This window comes from Chamaea fasciata, unplaced genomic scaffold, assembly GCF_029207755.1.
Source record: "Chamaea fasciata isolate MVZ Bird 193981 ecotype frontalis unplaced genomic scaffold, bChaFas1.0.hap1 SCAF_7, whole genome shotgun sequence".
NCBI classification, from domain to species: domain Eukaryota; kingdom Metazoa; phylum Chordata; class Aves; order Passeriformes; family Sylviidae; genus Chamaea; species Chamaea fasciata.
This window is the reverse complement of record NW_027094092.1, coordinates 4,164,868-4,180,346: the sequence shown is the minus strand read 5'-3', so window position 1 is coordinate 4,180,346 and position 15,479 is coordinate 4,164,868. Positions and strand designations below refer to the sequence as shown.

Sequence of the window (15,479 nt, the reverse complement as noted above, 5' to 3'; positions counted from 1 at the left end):
AGATAAACTTAATACATGGCATGTAAATATCCCTGATGTGGGCAAATGCTTGTTATGAAGATTTAGGGAAATCTTAATGTAGTGCTAAGTTAGCGTTTTTATGGTTTGTCCTTGTCAAATGTATGTTTTCTTTAGGCAGATATTTCTAGTTGTTGGGGGTTTTTTAAGAAAAAAGGCCTTCTGACATAATTTCTAAGTATTGATGACCTATTTTTCCACCACAGTTTGTCATTGAGAAGACCAAGGCTTACTCTGTGAACATTAATTACCTTTTTCATCACATAGGATGTGTATTTTGTTTCCATGTCTTACAGAATAAAGCAATTATGGAACGTGTAACAAACTTGTCAGATATAGTAGTTGGTCTTGAATCATTTATTGGCTCTGAGAGAGAAACCAATCCATTGTACAAGGATTACCACGGTAAGTTCCATCTTTAGCAATGCAAAAAGTCTGCCCTGAGTGTTTCTAGGGCACTTAGCAGCTCACCCTCCAATTGGGTGAAGCAGCGTTAGATTTCGTTTTGGAATATACCTCTTAAATGTTTCCCCTTGCCTAACCAGTCTTGAGTTAGGGAAATTTTCAGCAAAGTGCATTAAGGCTGCAAAGGAAACATGGCAACTCCTTGCATGTTGTCAAGCCGCATTACTGAGGCATGGCTCAATCAGATGTACATCTCAACAGGCAGGCTTTGGGGAATTCACAGGCAGGGGAGGCTTGGCAATCATCTGACCAGCGAGCTGAACTTGTCATGAAATCAATACTTTTTGATCTGCCAAGTTTTAAATTGAGAACACGGGAAAACATATATTGTAGTAAGGTGAATTAAACTGCTAAATTATGCGCTCGGTAAGCTGTGCCTAAAAAATAATGTTCTGTTTTTTCAGCTCTGGGTTAGAGCACTTGCACATTTAAGGAAGTGAGTGTGGGTATATGTGGCATGTAAAATATGAAACTGATTTTGGTAAAAAGTCATGTAGCCTCTCAAGTGTTTCATCTTCAAAATGCATAATGATGCTTAATCTTGCATTTTGATTCCCAAGGATTTTTGGTCGCTGTTGCAGCAGAACTATTTAAATTTCAAAAAATTATATTAGAAGTTATGCACAGTCAAAGCAGTGAATAACAGTTTTAGCTAATCCAGAGCAGTGCTCAGACTGTGCATAAATTACAGCTCTTATTATTGTGATGCTACTGTAGTTCCATGGAAACCTTGAGCTGAAAGTAAACTGCTTATCTGAAACCTGCTGTAAACATATGACAGTGGCAGTGTTTTCCCTAGCAGAATGTATGGAGTATGTAGAAAAAAAGCAAAGATGGTGTTGAGACACCACTGTGTGTATGCAAGCTGTAATTAATAAATCAGAGAAAAATCTTTCTGACTGTGAAAGTAGTGCACATTTCATTATCTGACAAAAAAAAAAAAGGTGAATGAAAAAGAAACCATGAACAAAAGCTGGAATAATTTGCCTAATTATTTTTCCAACTGTATAATCGTGATATGGCCTTTGTTTATGCTAACATAATTCTGTCAATTTAATACTCCTTTTCTCGGTACTGAAGAGATCCTTTAAGACAATGTGTGTTTTAGCAGTTACTTCCTGGTTTCCTATAAAAATCGATGCTAAGTCATTTCTGGTACTATTTAATAAAAATTATGTGTCAATATAAATAGCTTTTGAGATTTGCACAGCCTTAATTTGGCAGTCTGAAAAGAGGTATTTCTAATGGTTTTAACTTTGTGGATTCTTTTTGCCTTGGAACGTATTTTAAGGTATTTATTTACTGCAGATTATGAAAGATTTTTGACATTACTCAGGAGAAGTTTGATTACATTCTTGCATTATTTAATGAATCCTCCTCTAATGATTTGATTAAGCTACCTGCAAATTTAAATGTTTGAAAAGCCACAATATAACGAAAGAATTATATAGATGACCCCTAAATAAAATTCCTAGGATACTGTACATAGGCAGCCCTGTGTTATACCTGCTGTTCCTATATGTAATAATTTGATTTTGTACTCAAAAGCCTAACAAATAATTCTTCTAATTAACTTCAGGGATTAAACTGTAGAATTTAAAACAGTAATAACACTTTTCTAATATTATTGGGAATTTTTGTAATTAGTGCCCATAAAAATTATGCTTTTTGAAGTATTTCAATTTTAGGAAGCTTCCTTTAAAAAAAAAAAAAAATGAATGCCTGAAAAAATACTAGCCTTATTTTAAATAAGGGGTTTAATGTTTGGGGATTTTCTCACAGCTGCCGTTTTGAAGTCAGATACCTCTTCTAAATGTTTAGAATTTCCATTTAGACGCTGGCTTTATGAATAGCAAATATAGGCCAGTAACTGAGAAGCCCTGTAGAATTTTCCTGGTTTTCAGATGTAGAAAATCACCCTTAGGTTGTTCAGAGACTATATTAGGCTGCACAAAAACCATCCAGCGTCCTTGTCAGAAAAAATCAGCTTGAGTTGCAGCTGACAGAATGCAGAGCTTGCAGTGCACCTAGTACTGTTAAAAACATCTGAACAGCTATAGAAGCCCTCCTGCAGGAGGAAAACGCATTTCTTCTGGGGTGGCACGGGGGTTAAAATTTATTAAAAAGCAGGATCTAAATCGGGATTTCCCAGAAACTTTTTTCGAGTCGTTTTGGAGGGCACAAAACGAAGGAGTTCTCATTAGAGCTTCAGTGGTTATCAGTAACCCATAAGCCTTGTTTTGCTGGCTGCTTACTGGTGCATTTAATAAAATAAAGATCACTCAGTGGTGCCGTGGGCAGCATGCAAGGTGATAGCCATATTTGCTTACTGTAAATACAAGAGAAAATCACACACAAACCGGCTGTAGTTTTGACAAGTATTAAGATCGCTCTTTACATCTGTACTTCTGTACCAAAGTGCAATTAGTTTTCCTCGCACAAGGATTTCTGTTTATCTTATTCTGCTTGATTACTTGAGCATAATCGCACCGTTTGCTTCACTGCTCCTGGTAGTAAGCTCCAGTTTAAAAAGGGGAGGATGAGTGTGTGTAAATATACAGAATTCTGCTGTAAGACTCTAATTTATGCATCTGGATGACAGCGTTTTCTTAATTTTTTTTTTTTCCCCTCCTTTACTCTTTCTTTCCACAAGGTTTGGTTCATGTACATCAGATTCCTCGGCTTAATAGCTTGATCTGTGATGTGTCAGACACGAAGGACCTTGCTTTTAGATTAAAAAGGAAGCAGTTCACCATCGAGGTAAGAGGAACGTTGTTTCACTATTTAGAACCCAAAAGGTGGAGCTAATCCCATCTCTTATGTTTCGTTTTGTGAAATGCATAAAATATGCATCAGATGATGTAAATTCATTTCATTCTGGTTTTGCTGTTCAGAACGGTTTTATAAAAGACTGTAATATGCCTTCTAATTAAAAATGTCTCGTTTGCTGCACTAAATCGGTCTGTTATAAATACTTTATTTTGGTTTAAAATGTACATGGAAAGTAGGCCACAACCTTCAATAACAAAGCGTGACATGTTTCTAAGGATGTCAGAAGCATATTTAATTAAATGTTAATGACTTGCTCTTACTTGTGTTAGTGGGTGGGAAAGTAGCTTCATGTTATTACCCCTGTAGAGGGAATTTTATGTATAATGTTGCCTAAAATTGTGTGTGGTATGGGGGATAAGTGTCCTTATCAGTATTCAGAAACCATTTTCTTTGCATTACTGAAATCACCTTTCGCTCTTTTATGTCATTTTAAACACAGTATCATTTACACTAATGTCCTTAAGTAAATTTCCTACTAAATTTAAACTTTTTTCTGTGACCTTTATGCAGACAGTCCCGATAGAAGGCAGTAATACAAAAGATGTATTTCATTTTAATCTTGCTAAAGAGCAAATGAACATAGCACTATTAAGCAATTAGAGCTGATGTATTTATTAACCAAGTAATGCTTAGAGATGGAAGATGGCTTTCAGGGTGATGCAATAGTCAATCGGTACAGTCTGAGCAATTTTTTTTTTTTTTAACAAAGACATAAAACAGCCAAGCATCCCTGACAAACCATTTTGTTTAATCTCTTTTCAAATGAAAAGCTCTTAAGCAGGCCACTTGTCTTAACTGCTTGAAACCATAAAAAGAGAGAATTGCCACCAATAAATTAGCATATTTTTTACTCCATCACCAAATGCTGGTCAATGTGGCTTGGCACTGCTTTGGTGTTTGGGACTTCACCCTTAAGTGACCACTTTGGCCCTTATTTGACCCTCTGCCCTTTTTAGCTGGCCACTTGATAAGGTAACTTAAGGGTTCTCTCTCTTCACTGCCCCCTCCCCTTCACAATTGCAAGTAGCCCTAACCTATAAATCATTGAAAGGGCCCTATCAAGTGACAAATTAAGATGCCCTCCTCCTAATTAATGGTCATCAATGTCTTTAATTATCTAATCCTATTGAGAGTAGTTAATAGTTAATCAGGCAGCCAGTTCTTCATGCAGGTCATCTCTGCGTGAGTGCTAGAAGTTTCTCAACTAGAGGTATCCTCTTCAGAAGCCACTTAAAGGCAAATACATGAAGGAGGGCTTTTTTGAGGGCTTTTTTTTTTTTCCCCAAGACAATTCCTTTATAGCGTTTGTCACTTTCCAGAGAATGCAGTTAGTGAAACCAGGCATTGTGAGATATTAAAGCATTTGAACAACTGCTTTTGAATGGTACAGTAGGAACAAAACCCTTGATAGTCTGTGTTTGGTTTTAGAATACAAGTGTTCTCTCTGTTTTCAGAGGTGTAGAGAAGCGTGCACCCTTATTTCACAGCATTGTAAATTATCATTTATTATAGCTGTGGATCAGAATATTTGGGGGGTTTCTCATCACTGAGTCCTATCTCAGAATACAGTCTTTTCTTTCAGATAAATTTGAGATTCTAATCTGTAATGTAATTTGGAAGGAGAGAAAACCCTTAGCAGGAGGATCTGTAAAAAGATTTGAATTAGTCATGGGACGCTGGGAACAAGAGTGCAGTGCAACTCTTGGCACAACCTGTTGCCCCAGACATGTGTAGATGACCCACTTGTATCATTTCTGCCTTCGCTTCTCAGCTGCAGAAGCTGAGAATAACTTCAGGTTTTGTTAGAGATGTGCTTTCTGTAAGCTGAACTGACACAAACTATCCCTTTTTGAACATGCTGGATCACTGTCCTACTGTGATCTTCCTGTACACGTTTCACTAATCTATAATACATATGTTTGCCTTCCTCGTACTGTTAGGGAAAACAGACTACAGCCAGGATGACTGGAGCAATAAAGGCAGTAAGAAAATGGGAGCAAGGGAGAGCTGAATTAGGAAAGGATCCGAATAAGGTCTTCTCAAATGGGTTTCTGCAGTTAGAATGTGATGTGTCAGCGCTGGTTCTGGGGAGAGAAGCAAAAAGCAGCGCAGCAGTGTGCATTGCAAGCAGCATTATGCTTTATACAGAGTACAACTGAGTTTAGGACCTCTTCAGTATGTAGTTTAAATATGACGTGAAAATGCATATTGAGTACCTTACAGTTTTTGGAAAGAGTCTGCATACTTACATGCATGGCTCAGGATAAAAATGTTGACCTCTACTTGAAATGCTGCTTTAAAATCAAATTACATGAAAGTTAGAAACACAAACCCTGTGAATTATGGTGAAATTTCTTCCAAAAGGGTTTTCATCACTAGACCATTCTTTTTTTACAGTTTAAAATAAGAGCATGGGACACGGATTTTCTCATCTCTGGATTGCTCGCCAGTTAAATAACTGCTTATAGTTTGGCCCTCATAGGTGAAAAACCTTGGATGTCAAATCTATTTTATTAGATTGCAGTTTTGTGGGAGGAACTCCGCCTCTTTATAGCCTGCAGGATCTTTTAACTGTTTCAGTTTTCCTTGTGTCTTCTTCATCAAAATAAGATTGACTGAAATGTTTTCTAAAGAGTGGGTTGTTTTTTTTTTTAATTCAGGATGATGAAAATGGTTTTTTAATGAATATTTATGAGTGCTCATTGTCCATTTATAAATTATGAGGAGGAACCTTTCCAGGAAAACTTCCATGTTTGTCTAAAAGGTGCAGTAGCTATTTCAAGATTTCCCAAATCTTCACACATTAGTTACTAGCAATATACTCTTATATGCAGTATTATCAGAGATCTATCTTATGTGCATGCCACTTTAAAGGACACAATTTTGAAGTTAGCCTGTCTAATCCTATTTCTTCCCACTTTGGAATCTTAATTAGAAGGAGATAAAAACCATCATTTGACTAAATTATTGTCTTGAATCTGTAGCAAAAGGTATAATCCGCAATTGGGCCAATTAGTGTACCCCATAGTTAGCTATGCTGAGGCAGGAAACTTGATTAGATCTGACACCAGCCTAGTTCCCACTGTTGTTTTGCCAGGTATGATGGTCAGACTTCAAAGGGCTTGAGGCATCAGCAGGGCAAGGTTTGGAGGCCAGCTTAGGTCCGGTCGTTAATCTCTCTGCTAAAACCACAGCAGCCCTCGCACAAAACAAGCTTACACGACACAATCATGCGGTATTAAAGTTTGGGTTGAGTCATGCCAATTTGCCTTTGATTTTCTGATGATTGACTAAAAGATGGCTACATGACTAGACACATACTGAACGTTTACTGATTAGGTAAGTTCCCCAAATATTTGAAATATTTTTTGATTTCTCAGTTAAACGATATGACAACCCGTTCATCTTAATGCGACTGTTCAGCAGAGTTGTTCTTGAAGTGCTTTTTTGCTCTCTTTGTAGCTCTGAATGTAACTTTGATCAACATCTGAGAAATTTTGTTGGACTATTATGTTCATAGTTTTATTTGACAGAACTTTATCTTTGTTGTTCCAAAGCCCCCTGTGTCAAGACTTAAGGAATCTGTGCTTAAATTTGCTTTTTTTGCTGCTCCAAATTTCTGTGGGAACATTGTTTATCTTTCTTATTTAGGTAGATTTATAATTACTCGCCAAAAGGACATTTCCCCTTAATTATTTTCCACCTCACCATCGAGCGAAGCTCTGTTCCATGGCTGTGATTACATAAGTGTTCCTTTCTTTTGCAGTCTGATTTGTTCAAATATTGCAGTAACAGTGACATGTTTCCATTCTGAGAAAAGCCTAAGGCTGCTTTAGTATTATTCCAAATGATTGAAATTGCCATCTTGCTGACTTTCCCTTGGGCAGCTTAGGGCCTGTTTACTTTTGTATTTGTTTCACATGTTCCCTCTGAGTTTGGCTGGCAGGACATCATTACCTGGTTTGACAGGACAGTTGGAGAAGATTCGTATTTGATTAACTCCCTTTGTTATTGTCTGGACAACACAGACCCCGGAAATTATCCGTTTAAAGTTAAAGCTCCTGATAAATTCAGATAAATGCTTGCAAATAGGAAAGTTTGTGAGGGTGTTTTTTTTAATTCCCTAGCTTTTGCTTAATTTTTAAGAGTTCAAGTAAAAGTCAATTATTAGAAGTATAGAGATGAATCTTTTTCCTACAAGTTTTTATATTATAGTTTGTCTAATAAATAGTTGTTGTGCAGATACATTTATTTATCAAAACACAAGTCACGGCACCAATATTTTCTTTGAAATGACTATAACACCTGTGCAACCCACGATAAAAATCTTTAGAAGCCAGCTCAGTTTGAAGCCCAGTGTCATATACGATTTAAAGAATTGCCACACAGCAAAAAACAAGTTTCCAGAGCTTAATGTACAAGTTCAGGAGCTTCTGTTGTGAGAGGTGTTTCCTAGCAAGAGGGGAAGAAATTAGAGGAGTCCTGTGGCAGGAGAGTGGCTGGTTTCTCAGTGCAGGGCAGATGCAATACGGCACTATGAAGCACTCTGTACTGCATTTTCCCCATGGTAATTGCCAGAGTAAAAGGTTATGTCTTTGGAAGGAAATAACCACGAAAACCAGCAACTGAGTCTATACAGAATTAAAAATCAACATACCATTCCAAAGGCATTGAAATAATATCCTGTATTCATCCAGCAGTAAAAAGCTGTGAGAAAATTAATGGTTGGCAGAATAAGAAATAAGGGCAACTCCAGGTATTCGTGTCTGTTATGTGTCCAACATTGGTATTTGGAAGGTGACTTAAAACTCTTCAGGGTGGTGATTTTGGCCATTTAAAACAGGAAATATGGCTTAGGTAGCATCCCTCTGAAATCTCAGTATTTCTGACTTTTTCCAGTCTTCCTTTCAGTGTCTCGCTTTTCATTGCCCATTTTGGACAGACTACACTGTGGTGAACTTCTTATTTGCCAAAGGGAAGTGTAAGTGGCCACTGTCAGAGATTATTTACCAAGAGAGGTGGGTGAGACCAAGTCAGAGCTGATGTCTGCAGTGCTTCAGTTTGGTGTCCACATAGCACAGGTTTGGTCCTAAGGGGCTCGGAGCTGGCAGCATCACTGAGTGCCAGAACTGTGCTCCTGCGAACATTCCCTAAGTAATTATTCATCAGGAGCAGGTATAGAAACACTGGCTTTGGCTATTTCTTTTGGAAGAGCAGGTCAACCCTGTCTGCAGCACATATGGGATCAGTATGTATTTAAAATACACATTCATGCTATACCAGCCTCTTTATTGAAGTGAGAACTAGAAAAGGGCAATAAGAGCGCCGCTTCTTTTAGGTTCTCCCAAGAGAATTCGAGGCAGTCTTCCTTAGTGGCTGACCCTAATCTTGATTATATTCCTCAGATGTTTCGAAAGTTGAGTAAATTTGTAAATAAATGCATTTGAATTACTGAACTATTTTTGGCCACTGTTAACAAAAAAAAATTCAGTGAGCCTGGGAGCTGAAAAAAGGCAAAACACTGGTTAATTATAAATTTAGGTAAGCTGGTAGTTCTCTAGCAATCATTCAGCAAAATAAGGAAAATAAGCTAATGTATGCAACAACATACATGTGCCATACAGGTCTATGTACCTTCATATACAGACAAAACAACTCTGTGTTTGAGATTGTGCACAGGTGCCCTTACAAGACTTAACCCTCAGTTAGAGATATATATAGTTAGTCAGATATCACAATGAAACCTTTTACTAAGCCAGCATCCAGGGCCTGGAGCATGGATGAAACTTCACAGGTACTCCTGGTTCAGGGACGAGACAGAACTTTTCTAAAGTGTTACAGAAAGTGTATTTCTTCGATTTTCTCATCCCCATGTGTTTGAGAACACAACTGCCCCTGGGGCTTGCATGGGAAACCTCTTTCTCCTCAGCCTGCCTTGAGCAGATGCATCATACCTGGCAAACTCTAGGGCTGGATGTTCCACTCCAGCTGGGGCACTCCAGTGCAGGGAACTATGCATATGAAACCAAACTTTCCAACAGAGTGAGGTAAAACATTGGAATAAAATGCAGCTGAAATTGATACCAGTAAAACCAGGGGTTTTGCTTTGATTTTTCCTGTCCATTTTTCCCGTTATATTCCCCACAGGGTTATTTAAAAATAGTTCAAAAGACAATAATTATAATACCATAACATTATCCTAATCTAAAATTAATAATACTGCAGAAAACATTCTCCTGAAAAACTAATCCTGTCATAATACCAAGCTCCATTTTGCATTATTTCACCTAGTAGCCAGTTCAGGTTCTCTTTACCTGGTATGGTGTACTTCACTGAATTGTTTTGTCAGATGCTGTCAAGCCAACCTACCATTGTTAAAGAAAATCAAACTAAATCATTTTGGCATGAGCCTTCCAGGAATAAGGCACAGAATATGAAGGGTTTGATGAAATCAAGGATTTGATTTCAATATTGTAAAAGACTGCCTGTCAAAAATGTATTACATTCTTTCAAACAATTTTGAATAAATATGCATGTTTTAAATGGTGACAGTACAATTTAGCTAAAGTTTTGGGAGAGTACTTTTAAATTATAATAACTTGAGATGAAACAATACTTGGAGAGCTCCTATTTGAAAAGAGAATCTCTCTGAATCTTAATGGTGCACTGGACTGAAATCAAGTGATCCATTTTATACAGTATATGGAATTTCAGAGCACATATCTTGTGCACATGTGGAAGAATTTAATTTGACAATATCACCTTCTTGTTGTATACTACTGATTAATGTAAATCAAATTATTGATTATTTGTCTGAAGGCAAATATAGGAAGATATTGTTAACTCTTAGGTTTCATAGAAAGATTTGTAAAATCCTGAAATTTATTTAATAATCAATTTTGTTTCACGGGTTGTGTAACAGTGTAATGTGAGAGCTCCATTCAGTTTTACAAAACTTTAACCCTTGTAATACAGTGGAACTGCCGTTTCTTGTTAGTAAACAGAACTCATTTAGCAGAACTTATTTAAACAAATAATTCTGGTGTTTAGAAATGTTTATGCCATGTGTTGTTGCAAGGGAAGAACATGCACCACAAAGTCATTAATGCACTGAAAGGTCACTTGTGCATATTGTAATGGGCTGCTCATTCTCAGGATCTGTGCTAAGGGTCAGTGTTGCAGCATGAAAGGGTTTGGCCTGTTCAGGCTGTAAATAAGTGGGTCAACTTCTCCTGTATTTGCCAGACAAGTAAAGAAGTTGACATATTCTCACTTTCCATTAGAAGATAGGTAGAATAAGGACATCTTTTGTAAAAGTGTTGGTTGATGAAGTTTAAAAAACTCTTTCTCTACAAGGACTATAGTATGTTTTAGACCAAGGTCTGTGGGCATGAGTTAGAAAGATATTGATGGTGAGTCTTTAAGAAGCAAAAAGAGTTAAGCCCCATATTTGTAGTAGTTCTCAGCAGGAACTGAGTGTCACTTTAAAGAGCATTTATTATGCTCTTTAAAATATCGCAGGTTTTAATAAAATTAGGGTATTTGATAGTTGTATAATGTTCTCCTTTTACAAAGAGTAACAAATTCAATCAGGCTATCACATGGTAAAGCACATCTCTGTAGTTCTCTATCACTGTAAAGGCAGGAAAATAAAAATGAAAGCTGAGAGGAAGTCACATTTTCTCATCCAGAGGTCTACGTTGTACCTGAACCTTATTGACGTGCACTGAAGTTCAGGGCTCTTAGTGAAAGGAGTGAGAGGAGGAGGATTTTTCATGTCCATGTGCAAGATGAGCATGGATCTCCTTGTTTCAGTGCTGTTTGTTTTGGTTTTAATTATCATCTTTGGGTAGGAAGTGATTCAAAGTACTCTCTGAATGAGGAAACTAGGAGGTAGCCCCATCTAACACTTGTGAAGGGTTAAAATGACATTTTTTAGGGAAACAGACCAATGCTGCCAAACATTTGCCATAACCAATAACACACTTAAACAAATTTTAAATGTTTTATCGTAACTTTGGAAATTCAAGATTAAGTGTTAACATTTCCAGGCTTTTGAAAATATTAATGGTTTTGGATGAACATAAATCTGTAAGGAAACGACAAATTTATAATTTCTTTAAATTTTTCACCTCTACAGAAATTGTTTCATCCCGTTTTCCTGATCTATTTATTTTACTGGTTCACAAAAAAAAAATTACCCTTTATTAAACCATTAACATACAGGAACTTGAGTTTTTAATTTTTTTTTTTTTTTTTTTTTTTTGAGAGAGCAAACTAGTTGTTATTCTTGGTCTGAAAGACTTAAAGTGCCAAAAGGAGACGGGAGGAAAAAAACATACATACACTGCAAAGTCCTGTAGGTGAAGAAAAAATGTTTTGTAATCGTTGTGCAAATACTACATTTTGCTTTGGCTAAATTATGGGGTATAATTTGTAACGAAATTCCAGAGTACATTTTATTCTTGTATTTCTGTCCAAGAGAATTGTGCAAAAAGCAGATAATCATAAGCAAAATGGGTGAGGATTACAGCGCCCAAGGGGTAAGCAAAGTTAGGTTTTGGTCATGCCATCTTTATTGCTCTCTTTCCCGCATTTGTCTTAGTTACGTGGTTTTGATATTTTTTGTATTTGGTTTTTCTTAGTTGCATTTCATAGGGCTTTCGAAGGATTCTGTATCACACGTAATGTAAATTAAAGTTGCTCATTGCACGTTGAAAACCAAAAGCTTTTGAAGTATCAATTGAAGCTGTCTCCTAGGACGAAGACATTATTTATTGCAGTTAAAGTGGTGTTTCTGGCCAGCTTAACATGGACACCATATTAGCCCCCTTCAGAATGAATGATATTGCCAATTGACCATTCTGTTTCCTCCTTCTTTCTGAAGAAGGTAAGCAACAATTGTATAATGTACAATAATTAAAGCTTTTTATTGGTGTCCATAAGTGCATAAATAAATAAAGGGAATTTGGGTGCCAACTTACTCCATTCGTAGGCTGCTTGACTTCCAGAAAACAGCTGGTGGCACTTGCTGAAAATAGTTCATTTTAAATGCCTCATTTCAGGTATTTAAGGTTGGAAAAACTTGGTTTTAGTTGATGAAAATACAGTCTGTGGGTTCTTCATCTACTTCCTTCCCACTGAAGTCTGTTATAGCAAAAATTACTCAAGAATTCACTCTTTTGTTCATAAGTTCATGTTCACAAAACAGCTGTTGCATGCTAAAGGACACTTTTTTTCCTCATATTAATGAGGAAATTATCCTCATTAATCTTTGAGTATATCCCCAGTAATCTTTGAGTAGTGTGTCTCCTTGAGTCTTGTTGAAAAGTAAAAGCAGAAAGCAAAGCTAACGAAGCAGTTTAGCACTTTTAAGTGGGGGGATGTGAGTGCTGCTGCACGGGAGAAATCCACTCCACCTTGCCTCCAAAGCAGCACTTGTGTTCTCAAAGTAACCCAATTGCTCAATATTTCAAGTTTTAGGATCTTTAGTAATCTTTTCTAAGGCTCTGTACTCTCTTTTTCTGGGGAAGGCAGGCTTTGTGTGGCCCACATGTGAAGGTTTGAGGTGGAGGATCTGGCCGTGGTGGCTGAGTCTCAGGGGGATTTCTGAAGTCTCTGTGATACACCCACAATATCCGCCGGGGCGTTTGGATATTGTTTGTGAGCCAAACATTCCCCGTGCTTGGTGAGGAGCTGCTCAGTGACCTGCCTCACCCAGGCTGGCTCCACACTCTGCAGCTGGAGCAGGGAGGAGCTGTGCAGTTTGCAGATCAACCTGTGGCCCGTGGGAGTTCTCAGTCAAGGTTTGCTGCTCCAGGATAGCTCAGGCTTTGGACATTCCCCCTTGGCTGCTTTTATTTATGAGCCAACACATGAGTAGATGAACGAGAGCTGGCCAGGGCAAGCCTGCTCGTGGATGTAGCCCCAGCTTGTCCCCATCTGGGTATCCGGTGTGTGAGGTGTGGGATAAACACATCCCCAGCCACTGGAGGTGCCTGATGTCACAAGTGAGCAGCGTTTTCTTTCTGGCTCTTCATTAAGTGCAGTTATCCATTGGTTCCATCTCATCTCTCCTTGATTTATCAGGAACTTGGTAATGTGTTGCTTAATCGATAAACGCTGCAGTCTCTGGAGATTGATATGTCTCAGGTCTGCGGTCTAAAGCCCCTGAAAGCAGCTCTAACTTGCTAATCAACACTTCTCCCCTTTTGGTGTAAGGCTTTAGAATTCTGAGCAGGTTACATTTCCTGTACTGCCTCAAATGCACTTTTCACAAACCTTTTTCTACCAGACAGTAGTGTGGCAGGAGTTACATCAGCTTTTTTGGGTTTTTTTTTTCTTTAATGAAGGGAAAAATGATTCTCCTTCTAGGATGAGCATTTATTAAGCAATGCAAACCAGCATGTGATTTGTGATTCTTGTTGCTGTTAAAAAAAAAAAAATTCCAATAAGAAGAAAATCTAGTACTTGTATTTAGATCTGATCCTCAATAGTAGCATAGCCATGGGCTGTTTATGCTTGGTCTACATCATCTAGACTAAAAATAGCCTTCCTGTCATTTTATTGGCAGAGTTTTAGCTACTCCTTTAATTCTGTTTAAAAATGGATAGAGAGAAAGACAGCATAAATATTGAATGTGTGCAGATATTTCAGTAAGTAACTAAGGGGAGATTCCTGATGCTTTGAAGAGCTCTACAATTAACTGGAATTCATATTTTGTTTAAGAGGCATTTCTTAAATTAATAGAATCTTTAGAGGTATTATGGTAATTTTTGTATTTGTATCATTAAAGCAGCTACTTTTAAATAGCTATGTATTAAAACATATTTGTCTTAGTACTGTCCTGCTTAAGTTTTCTAATTTTTAGATTTCCTTTACATTTTGATAAGAAATTACTGGTGAGGAATTTCATGTCTCATCAATTAAATGGGAAGCCACATTATTTCTTATTTTTCTATTAATAAAGTAAGTTTTTGCAGAATAAGAAGACAAGTCACTACTGCCTGCTAAAATCTTCAGCAATAGCCTGAAAATTTCAGGCTTATTTTGTTATGGTTTTTGAAAACCTGTGGAAACAAGGAAAGAAGAATTGGCTTTTTTGTGTTCTGTCTGCCCTACAAAGACGTGGGCTACTTCAGAAACTTTCAAGGCCACAGTCACGTTATGAAAAAGACAGTTTTAAGGTGGAAGTGCATCTCTGATGGTTTTTTTATTGATCTGAAAAGGGCATTTTGGCTTTGAAAAAAAAGCCATGAAAATTAGATTCAGGCTACTGGAAGCACCCCTGAATCTGCAAAGAACTTCTACTGTGTTAATGGAGTAAGGCTCTATGGTAGAAACATTGCAGTGAAAGGATTTGGTCAGTGGATTACCCGTAATCTCATATAAGAAGCACGTTTCCTCTGTCTGGGCTAAAATTCTATTTGTACCATGATCTTTACTACTTTTGCTTCTCCATTTTTGTTCATCCACACTCTGATTTGTATTTACATCCTTTAGGACAGTAATACCCTGTACATTCAGTGTAATTGTCTGTGCTCACACAAATAAGAATAACTGGAATTCTTCCTTGCAGCTTCTTTGATTTTCGTTATTTTTTTGTTTCCCGGGTTCTCGTCCTGAAATTCTGTTGTTACTTTACAAATTGATCCAAAAAAATTCAGCACTTATTGTGGTCAGATGCATTGGAAAGTAACTTCTGTTAACTGCTGCTTTTATGGAAGGGTGGTGGTACAGATGAGATGATGAAAAGAGAAGCAATGAATATTGTAGCGTTTACATTTGAGCATCCAAAATAAAGTAAATAGTTGCAATCCATCTGTTGCAAGTGCGTAGCACTGACATAGAGGGCCATATCAGTTTTCAGAACTCATAATCAAAACAAAATATTTACTAGTGAAAATTATGCATAAATGGAGTGGTTTTATAGATACAATCTAGACTTCCGGTAAAAACATCTATAAGTAAAGCAGACTTTGTGCAAGGTCAGGAATAATCCCTTAGCAATCATTTTTATTGTGAGCAGTTAGCACTATTTCTGTGACATTATTAGTATTCAAACTATTTTATCAGGGGTTTATGACTTCTATTTTTTTTTTTTAAGAGGAAGTATGCTTCCATACAAAATTACATCCCTAAAAGATTTAAAGTTCCCAACATAA

The 15,479-nt window shown here is 37.2% G+C and overlaps 1 protein-coding gene across 1 annotated transcript in view; it reads left to right on the top strand.

Moving 5' to 3' along the window:
• ELP4 (elongator acetyltransferase complex subunit 4) overlaps window positions 1–15,479 on the top strand; it is a 134,800-nt gene that overhangs the window by 58,210 nt on the left and 61,111 nt on the right. Inside the window, exons 8-9 of the mRNA XM_066186768.1 lie at window positions 315–423; window positions 3,137–3,243. Coding sequence (XP_066042865.1) covers window positions 315–423; window positions 3,137–3,243 — 216 coding nt within the window. The remainder of the gene's footprint in view (window positions 1–314; window positions 424–3,136; window positions 3,244–15,479) is intronic.